Here is a 10,310-nt window from a genome sequence, read left to right as displayed (position 1 = left end):
ATGGATCTGAAGACTGGCACACTGTTGGTTGCACCCGCCGTAAAGAACTCCAGCTGCTCGCATCCCCGCTACACCGGGCACAATTTCATCGCCCACATTGGCATCGCGGAGACCATTGAGGCGGTGCTCATACTGGTCCTCACACTGGGCGTCATCGGTGCCAATTGTCTGGTCATTTTCGTCATAAACAATCGTCGCTATGCCGCCTACATACACCAACAGGTGAGGGAGGACCAGTCCCTGTCCATGTCCAGGCAGCACTCATGTTCCAACCCCAAAACGTAATCCGTTTGTATTCCATTTAAGCCACGTTATCTACTCACCTCTCTGGCACTGAATGACCTGACAATTGGCCTGCTAATTACACCGTTTGGGCTAATGCCGGCATTGTTCCACTGCTGGCCATATGGCGAGATCTTCTGTCAGATACAGGTGAGTGAGCCGGACAACAGGTGGAAATACGGCTCGGAAAGACAATAATGTGCGGCATAATGCTGGCCAATTAACCCACAACCGCATAACCCTCGGCACTCTACTCTGGACGCAGACACAGGAACAACAGGCAACAATTAGGGATGCGATCAAGTGGAATAACAATGTGTCTGTGTGTGTCTGTCTCTGTGTGGACATTCGCTTCGTAAGTCACTGGAGAGGAGAGGAGTTATGTATGTTTAATAACATCAAATGCCAAAGAATACGCCGCATAACATTGGGGTTACGTGCTGCATTGTGCAATATGTGTCGAGGAATGAACATTGAAGTTCCATTGCAAGTATTTCCATTCGATTTTTGCACACGTGCTGGTCGCACGGTGGTGCGGGGGGTGCGAGGGTTGCGGGGGTTGCAGTGCAAAATGTATATTAAAAATGTAATATCTATATTATAATATTGAAAGCTATCTAAACAAGCTAACCGTACTCCCCTTTCTTTCCCGTTAGGCACTGCTGCGTGGCGCGCTCTCACAGCAAAGCGCCGTTATACTCGTGTGCATGGCCGTCGACCGTTATATGTGCGCGTTGCATCCGCGACGCTACTACCAGCACTCCAGCAAGAAGGTATGTGTGTGTGTGTATGTGTGTGTGTGTCTGTGTGTGTGTGTGTTTAGATAAGGCACGAAACGGAACTATCCTCGAGATAGCGATTTATCCGCGAAACTGAAACAAAAGCTAACCAAAAGCGGAATGTGGGCGAAATTGCAAGAAATCACGCGTCAACAACAACGAAAACGTCTTCTAGGAGCCAATTACGAGGGCATAAATAAGGATAATGGGCTTTAAGCTGCTTGCCAGTCATTAAAAAAGCAAACAAACAGCTAGAGAAAGCAAAGCGAGGCCAAAAAAAAGAGACACAGAGAGCGTGAAAGAGAACGAGAAAGAGCAGCAAGAGCAAGCAAAATAGAAACCGGAACCCAATAGACATTTGAAATGTGTATAAAATAAAGATCAAAAAGATAGAAGAACGATGCGAAAAGTTGAGGCGGGCTTGGACTAACTTGGAGGACCACAGCAAAGTCCTGGCACCCAAGTCAGGGCAGGCAAATGAAGCGGCACCTCCCATGGAAACCACAGGCAGCAGACAGAGAGAGAGAGAGAGTGAGAGCCAAAGACCAGAAAAAAGAGGCAGCAGCCAACTCTCCATTTTCCCTTTTTCCTCCATTTACACTATAATTTATGAGACTCGACTGTGTGGGAAAGGGGAAAAGCGCAAAGCAAAAGGGAAAGGGCGAGGGAGAGGGAAAATGCTCTTGACAACAAGCGTTAATTACGATTCAAAAACAAAACAAAAAAATGCCTTTAAATATTCAGAGTGGCAATGGCAAATATATTGTAAATTCTTAAAAATATTCGCAACGTTATTGGAAAATATAAATTAAATTGCTTTCAAATGCACTTCGCGCTCAAACAAGAGTTTCAAATTGGCTTTGCATTTAAATTTAAAAAAATGTAAGTCACAGCATGTACATACATTTTTACATATGTACATATATATACAATAATTGTTGTTGCAAAATATTTACATAAAATTGCCTTGCAGTTCGGAATTTGTATTGTCCTTCCGCTTTGCTGTCTGGCATACCAGAAAATGGAGCAAGCAACCGAAATTGGCACACTGCCATGCCCCATTTTGCCATAAAATGAGTTTGCCATGTTGAAAATTAATCAATTTCTCCCAATGCAGGGCGCCAAACCTCGCAATGGCATAAACACTACACATATTGTTGTATGTGGCTTGAAAAATCTTTAAGAATAAAAGAAAAATTTAACGTAAGAAACGGAATTGAAGGAGTTCTTTCAGCAAAAGTTTAGAGGTTGAGGTTTTGCATTTTAGTTTGACGTTTATTATTGATGAAATTTCACAAAGCAGTGCAGGGTGAGGCACGGTCTGACCTGTCATTCAATGAAACTTAATGTTTATTACAGTAAACAGTTGCAAAAGCTTTTATGCTTTTTGCTTCATTGTAATTTGCTGAAAGTACGAGTATATTTAGGTACTCTGGAAAATGTAAATAATTTCTGTTACTTTTCGGCTTCACTCACTGTTGCATAAGTGCACAACAAAACGATGGATGGGGTTGTAAATAAAATAAAGTCCGAAGGGGGGCAAAGTGAAAAACCAAAAAGTTGTTGTGTGTTCCATTCTGGCCGAGACACTCTCGAGTTCCCAGTATTGCCAATGTTGCTGTTTTTCGGGGACAGGCAACTGGTCGCCAGTGCAGTTAAGCAGTCACTCAGGCAGGCAGGCAGGCAGTCAGGCAGGCAGTCAGGCAGTCCAACAGTTAGTCAGTTATGATTGTGGCAGGCTTTTAACAAAAGTTTATCCCTACCACTCTGCCTTTTGTGTGCCTTCTCCTGTTTTTAATGTAATCAAAAGTTTTTAATTCCATTTGTGAGATTTTTGGTTTGATTGAAGAGTGAATGGTTGTTGTGAATGGTGGTGACCCTTTGCAGCTGTACAACTACTTAATTGAGGTGCATTAGTGATGAAGCAACAACTCTCGATACCTGCACCACAATCAGGGACAATGTGGCACGTTTTGCTGCAATCGTGCAGCAGAAACAGCTTGGGATATGAAAACATGAAAAGAACTTGCCTAAAACACAATCTCTATGTATATACCCCGTTTGCTTGCATATTTCTCAGGGTTGTGTTGCCATTTTAAGCTTAACCTGGATCATCAGCCTCACGGTATTTGGCTTTCTTGTGCTGCCCAAAGGTGAGTTTTTGCTGCCACTGCCAAGCGCTTGCTACGTTTTACATGAACTCTATATCCCTTCCTATCCACCCACAGGTTACTACTTCAACAATACGGGTCTAATGGCCTGCGAACCCTTCTATAGCAAGCCATCGTATAGAATTTTATCGACATGCGCCTTGTATTTTCCCACAACCATGGTGCTGATGTACTGCTATGGGTCGAGTTTCCACATGAGCCGGTTCCGCCTGAATGATCCGACAATGCCCCTAACGGCGGCTGCCCACCATCCGCATCCACATCTACATCCGGCCCAGCAGCAGCAACTCCAGCTGCAGCATCAACAGCATCAACAGCATCAACAACATCATCATCAGCATCAAAATCAACACCACCAACAGCAGCAGCAACACATCTACCATGGCCATTCGCATCATCCGCACCATCCGCATCACCATCATGGAGGGGCGCCCGTGATGGGGCACCACCTAAGCATGGCCATGAGCATGGGACTGGCCGGGATGCCGAGCATGACAAACAAGATTACCAAAAAGGTGGGTAAAGGGTGGAGAGCCTGGCACAGCAGAGCCGAGTTTGGTGGGATTAAGTTGGGAGTAAATAGATTCAACTTTGGCTGCCATTCCACAAACAAATTGAAAATGCTATCGAGCCGAGCCGAGGAGAACCCTCTCTCTGCCAGCTCATAGAGCAAGCAAGCTCTGATGATATTAATTGCATTGTCCAATATTTCACAGATGGTACCCATACAGGAGAAGAACTCCACTGGATCCACGTCACGTTCGATGGCTGCCATTTCGTTGGGTTTCATTGTTATGGTCACGCCATGGACCATACAGGAGATAGTCACTGCATGCACCGGCTCCAAGGCAAGTGGTTCTCTACTCTCTCCCTTTCTCTCTCTCTCTCTCTCTCTTATTCCTTTTCCTTTGATTCATTTTGCCCTACGACATACGTGGCGCATACGTAATGAATGTTGAATGTCTGCCGCATACCATACCACGTCTGCCGCATAAGCTTTGATTTTCTCTCTCTCTCTCACTCTCACTCTCATCCTCTCCCTCTGTTTCTCTTTCTTTGTCTACAGTTGCCGCCGTTTCTTGATTTTGTCGTCACTTGGACAGCGCTGAGCAACAGTCTCTGGAATCCATTCATGTATTGGCTACTCAACTCTGACTTTCGCCGTCTCAGTCGTCAATTGATGCCAAACAAAGTAAGTGTCTGGCTTGGGATAGCCCTGCTCTGGGTCCTGCTCCACCTACCGCTCCACCTCCCCTTTGTTCCTCTTTAAAATCTATCAAAATTGAAAACATGTTCGCTGTCCGTCCAATGTGTGCCAACAAAAAGCTGTCATAAGTCCTGATTGATTGATTTGCTTATCCCCTGGATTTTCCCTTGGCTTTCCAAAAACACCCAAACTAAAGCCATAAGCCGAAGCCGGGCTTCCTTCGGCAGCTTCCATATTTTCGAGGCAGCTGCATAAACTTTCCAGCAACAATTGAAACTTTGCCATAAATCTCCGAGGAAAAAAGGTGTAAGACACATGAAGCTCCGGCTCCGGCTCCGGCTCCAGCAAACGAGCAACAATAACGAAACTGTGTGCGAAAAGTGATTTTGAATTATGAAAGAGAAAATCTAAATCGTCATTTACATCGTCTGACCCTCTATACCCATTGGCCTCATGGCTCCATGGCTCCATGGCTCCATGACCCTGTTTTATCCTGTTCATCCATGCATCTATTTTGAGGAGGGAAAAACGCAGTCAAGTTGCATGATTTACTTCCGCCCGAAATTCTAAACTCGCATGAAACTGGACTGGAGGTCAGTCTGTGCTGGATTTATGGCCAACATTTTGGGAGGGCATAACCTTGCGGTGATTTTTGTTGCCAGCACTGCCAGCCAAATCCTTATTAATTTTTTGCACTGGAATGGCAATGAATATTTACGATGCACTCGTTTACATTCTCTTTCTCGTTTCGTTTCAGTGCTTCCCCAATGAGGAAACGCCCGACCACAAATCAGCCTGTTGTCACATCAATGCAAACGATTTTGAGATCACAACTTTGCCCGTGCCACCGGAGCCGCCCGCCTCTAGGCCGCCGGGCAATAATGGGGGTGCCGGTGCCGGTGCCGGTGCTGGAGCAGCCGGAACGGGCAGTGGAGTCGGTGGAATTGGCAGCTCCATTGGCGGCTCTGTGCTGGGCATTTGCGGACGCTCCAGGGCCAACAGTTTGAGTCGCAGTGCCTCGCAGTGCATCCGGAGCACGATGGGCGGTGGACACGGTGTCTACGCGCATCAGGCAGCGACCAACGAGGCCTACCCCACAATGCGGCCCGACATCGAAGGCCTCTCCGAGAAGTACTGGGGCGAGATACTCGAACGCACCGTCAGCTCGGGCAACCTCAACGCCATGCAAAAGACTTTGCCCCATTTTCCCTACCACCAGCACCACATGCACCAGCTGCATCAGCCGCAGCAACACCATCGCCAGCAGCAGCAGCAACAACAGCAGCAGCAGCAGCAGCAGCAGTCACAGCTGCAGACCACGTCCTTCAGCAAGGCCAGCGATTTGCAGTTGAATCTGTGCAAGGACTCCACTTCCGCCTCCGACCTGGGCAAGTTCTCCAACTCGGAGCCCAAGCTGTGCGAGCATCTCTTTCACGATGTCAACTGCGCCAAGAGCAAGGCATTGGGAGAGGCCGAGTCCTCCGCCAAGTTGTCTGCGGGTCGCAGCATTCCGGATATTTAGTACGCAGAGGACGTCATACTCGCCAGCCAGAGGGCCCGCCAGGCCACCAAGTGCTCGCACCATCCGCTGCACCAGCAGGCCCGGCTGCACCATGGCGTCCACCATTCGAGCAGTCTGCGGCTGAATCGCATACGCGTCTCCTGCCACAGTCCGCCGCCAGAGGTCACAGCTGCCTCGGCCATGGCCGAGTATCGTTCGTAAAGACAAAAAGAATCCATTTATTGATGGTGGAAATGGTTTGACCATAGAATGTGTGTCTGTGTGATGTATCAGTATGTGTGTTTGTCTGTCTATAATATCGCATGATCATCCAATTGTAATATGTGCATGTGTGTCGTAGGATTTCAATACAAAGATATCGTAAATATTGGCCTGCTGTAGATCCTCTTTGCATTAAAAAACTTTCCCATCGGCCCCGAAAATCTCAAATGTTAACCATAGTAAGTGTTCATTCAGTGTTTGTGATACCCTAAGATACCCTAAAGATACATAAATGTTGAGTGTTGTATGATATTATATTAGATATATGTAAGAATGTATGGCATGTATGTGTGTGCATTCCATTGATCAACCAGGTTGACTTGATAAAGGAGAAAGCTGTCCAAGAAGTGTCAAAGAGAAGTCAGACTTTCCTCTCAGCTAATGCATGTCCTTTCTCCAACTCGTTCCCCCTCCCACTTCAGGAGCGGGTTTTATGAATGGTTATGGACCCTTAAAGCGTTGTGGTTAATCATAGTCCTAGTTGTCTAGCTCCAATCGAATCTATACTCACAGTCTAACGAATCGGAATCGGAATCGGAATCAAAATCAAATCAAATCCTAACTTTGTGATTGTCAAGAATTTAAGTTAGTCGGTGTACAATTATTGTTAAATCATCATCTAATTTGTAGCTATAACGGATTAGTTAAATCAAATCAATTTAATGTCTAAGCGAACATTAGTTTAGACCTTAATAAATAATAACAGCAACAATAGATATGCATAGGATAAACGAAACGAAAAACTACGAATATAATGGATTTAAAATGCAATACCAAATAAATATCATGGAAACAAGAAGTAGTTTTACTAACAATAATAAATACGAGTACACTAGCCACCGTCTTATCATGAAATATTATCATTTTTGTCGCTTTTTGCATCGTTTAATTTTCATTTGCTTTAAATTATTCTCTTCTCTCCACTTAAAGGTGCTCGTAATCCAATAGCAATTATATTGGAACCATTTAACAAAAGGAAGCCAACAAACTTATCCCAAAAAGAAACACAACAGCAAAAGTATAAAAATGGAGAGCCCCAGCACATTCCGCACCCATGGAAAACTTTGACTGAAACGAAGCTAAATAAATTAAAAATTATTCAAATTTGATTTTTATTGTGCCCCAAAAAAGACCGCGCCATGCCATGCCATGCCACCACAGATGACAGCAAGGCCCAAAATGCAAATTAATATCGCAAACTGCGTTCAGAAATTTCATTTGGCCACACAACAGCGGCGAAAAATATGTAAAAGCCAACGAAAGGAACAGCGATGGAAGTGCAAGAGAAACGCACACGAAAAGTTGAAAAACTAATTTTCACAAAACAATTTTCAACCCCACCCGCTCCCCCTGCCACTCTCCCCTAGGGGCTGCGACGTTTCTTTGGCAATTTGAATCTCAAACTGAATCCGTATCTGAATCCGGATGTGAATTAAAATTTGAATGTGAATTCTGCTCTCGTGCTCTCGTGCTCTCGTGCCCTGAAAAAAATTACACGCTCCGCTGCATTTTGTAACAATAATCGCCGGTGTTTGCCGTCTGACCACGCCCATCAGCAACCACCAGCCGCCCACCGTATCCGCCGCCTGAGATTCGGCGTGAGGGTGAAACAACTTTTCGCATGAAAGTCAACTTTCCACCGCTTTCGGTTCGCTCCGCACGCAGTTCTTGCTTTTCTTTCTCAGATTCCCATTCGGTCGCCATCGCCATCTGTATAATTTGACGCCCGTCGGGAATTGGTTTTAGCACCATTTGGAGCCCGGCCTGCACTTCCTCGCCTGCCCCTCCTGGCATAAGATTTGGCCTCATTTTATTAACGCTAATTGGGGGGTCCATCTAATTGCGGCAGCCGTCGCACCACCGTATCATGTGGAACAGTTTCGCAAAGTTTGATGACGATTTATAAACAAATATTATATTCACGAAAATGCGTACATTATACAGAAAGTTATCGTAGAGTAATGGATCGCTAAATTGGCAATCCATTTAAACAGTTTAACAGTTTTTGTAATTCCCTAATTTTCGGTCAAACGCAATTAATTGTCATCATAAACATTTGTTGCAAACTGCGGTTTGCCATCGCATATCCAGAGGGCATCGGTAGAGATATTTCTCCTGATGGTTTGCTGTGTTTCTACTAACCACTACCGTTTGCCACCTACATAGGTGCAAGCGCTTTTGCCGCTCTCGCCATTTGTGGGCAACATAAATTATTCGACGGATGGGTAAAACCAAAAATTCTGATGTCTTGGATAATATCCAAGACTGCGTGTCATTTTCGCAAAGGCTGTCGAGGTGCATTCCAAATGCTCTAAAACTGTTGTCTTCAGTGTCGATTTATTGTGGCAGTCCTCATATTCCAATTTCTGATGATCAGCGTCCCTTAAGGGGGTAAGTTTCCTGTATCTGAAGGACTTCTTGTAGATATGTCTTTTAAACCATGGAACCATTGTTATGCCATAAATATGGTACAAGGCAATGGACGATCTTGTTTTATGAGGATAGCACACGCTGACCAATTTCTTATCGTCGGGATAGTAGTCAACGACGGGGGACGACGCCAAATGGATTCGGGGCACCCGACTCATCCACTGGGCAGCGAGTCGCGTATCCCTCCAAACATCGCCGTAGGTGACGGTCCAGGGGTTTATAGGCTTTGCCCTGCCCATGATGCCTACCATTCCGCGTGCTAGTGGGATGGTCAGCTCTTTGGGCCATGTCTTCGTTTCCCCTGTCCCGTTTTGATAAAAAACAGCTCGACCTCGACGTTGCTTACCGTCAGCCTCTATCTGCTCACTGCCACTCTTGTTGTTAGCCATCACCATCGGTGGATTTTTCATTATATTCGAGCCTACAGGCACTCCAACAGACACCAATTCATTTATCTGTGTAGGGGCCATGAGAGTCTCCTGGGCGGGCTGCTCGTTCAGCTGGATCGGCGCTGCTAGTAAGACCGCATGTCGTCGATGGTTCATCTGGGTTGGACAGCGTTGAGTTGTAATGAGAAGCAAATGAATACATCGATCCTCAGTACTTACGCCAAGCAGCAGGCAGAAAACGCAAAGCATACAATACAAATTTATCGGCCCCATTTAACGATTCAATTTTATTTGACTGAGAATTTAAGATAATAAATTTATTTGGATTTTTAACACAAATATGAACCGTAAACTATACTATAAACATACAATGAAGTAAATGGCTGGGCATGCTGAGCAAAGCAAATATATGTGTGAGTTCAATCCAAAGCCAGCTGGACTCGAAATCATTAGTTGTGTTAGCTCATCTGTTAGTTAGGCCACCTGTTTCAGTCACTGATAAAACCCGATTCTTATGTTGAAAAAAAAAAGCGGAAAGTTCTGGAATAAGTTCTTAGATAAGTGTATAATAATTTATTCACGGCTCTAGCCTAATCCTCCACAAGGGTGAAGTAAACATTTGTTGCAAACTGAGGTCTGCCGTCGAATGTCCAATTCGCCAGGTAAAGATATTCCCCAGAGGGCATTGGCAAGGGTATTTCAACCCGGTGGAAATCGCTTATAGTCTGCAAGCCCTTTAGATCGATCCATTGATAAGAAAATACATTTGGAGAATAAACACTCAACCACACATACCACATAAGGACAGGTGTGATTCACTGTGGACACATTCTTGATCAAGTTCCAGACAATCCTGAACACCGGATGATTTCGTTTCCTCATGAATGCGCAGGCATCTAAATAGAAGTCAACGAGAAATGGCTTGTAGCCATTGGCCCTCTTCATCAATTTTATTCGTACATGAATGTTGTTTGCCGGTTCTAGAATGGTTAAATTCAAATTCAAGCTAGTCTTGTTCCGGGAGTAGGCCTTCAGGCGGCAGTAGTGAAACTGCACCCACGATTCGTTGTACGACGGACACTTGGCATTTGTCATCTTTACAAATGGTGCCTCCTGAAACACTTTGCTGGTTAGTTTATATCCTATATCCTCCAATCAGATAGTTACAGATAGGCTTACACTACAAGCCAGGAAGCCAGCGAACAGTAAAAGTCCAGACCCGAGCAACTTAACGTTCATTCTCTTCGGTGTAAAATTAAATTGTGAAAT

General features: G+C 45.0%; 3 protein-coding genes across 3 annotated transcripts; 1 reads left to right on the top strand and 2 right to left on the bottom strand.

Annotated features, from left to right (window-relative positions):
- LOC117587220 (5-hydroxytryptamine receptor 1A) lies at positions 1-6,946 on the top strand. The gene is made up of 8 exons (XM_034277784.1): positions 1-222; positions 307-432; positions 939-1,055; positions 3,142-3,214; positions 3,290-3,747; positions 3,949-4,080; positions 4,299-4,424; positions 5,197-6,946. Exons 1-8 carry the CDS (start codon positions 1-3, stop codon positions 5,959-5,961), a joined length of 2,019 nt encoding a protein of 672 aa, XP_034133675.1. The 3' UTR covers positions 5,962-6,946.
- Positions 6,947-8,121: 1,175 nt separating this feature from the next.
- On the bottom strand, positions 8,122-9,284 carry LOC117583321. Its single transcript, XM_034271583.1, has 2 exons — positions 9,261-9,284; positions 8,122-9,197 (listed from the first exon to the last, which is right to left on the bottom strand). Exon 2 carries the CDS (start codon positions 9,195-9,197, stop codon positions 8,433-8,435), a length of 765 nt encoding a protein of 254 aa, XP_034127474.1. The 5' UTR covers positions 9,261-9,284; the 3' UTR covers positions 8,122-8,432.
- Positions 9,285-9,631: 347 nt separating this feature from the next.
- On the bottom strand, positions 9,632-10,280 carry LOC117592359. The gene is made up of 3 exons (XM_034286055.1): positions 10,221-10,280; positions 9,837-10,154; positions 9,632-9,775 (listed from the first exon to the last, which is right to left on the bottom strand). Exons 1-3 carry the CDS (start codon positions 10,278-10,280, stop codon positions 9,632-9,634), a joined length of 522 nt encoding a protein of 173 aa, XP_034141946.1.
- Positions 10,281-10,310: the final 30 nt, after the last annotated feature.

This window comes from Drosophila guanche, unplaced genomic scaffold (assembly GCF_900245975.1).
Source record: "Drosophila guanche unplaced genomic scaffold, DGUA_6, whole genome shotgun sequence".
NCBI classification, from domain to species: domain Eukaryota; kingdom Metazoa; phylum Arthropoda; class Insecta; order Diptera; family Drosophilidae; genus Drosophila; species Drosophila guanche.
This window is presented reverse-complemented; position numbering and strand designations above follow the sequence as displayed.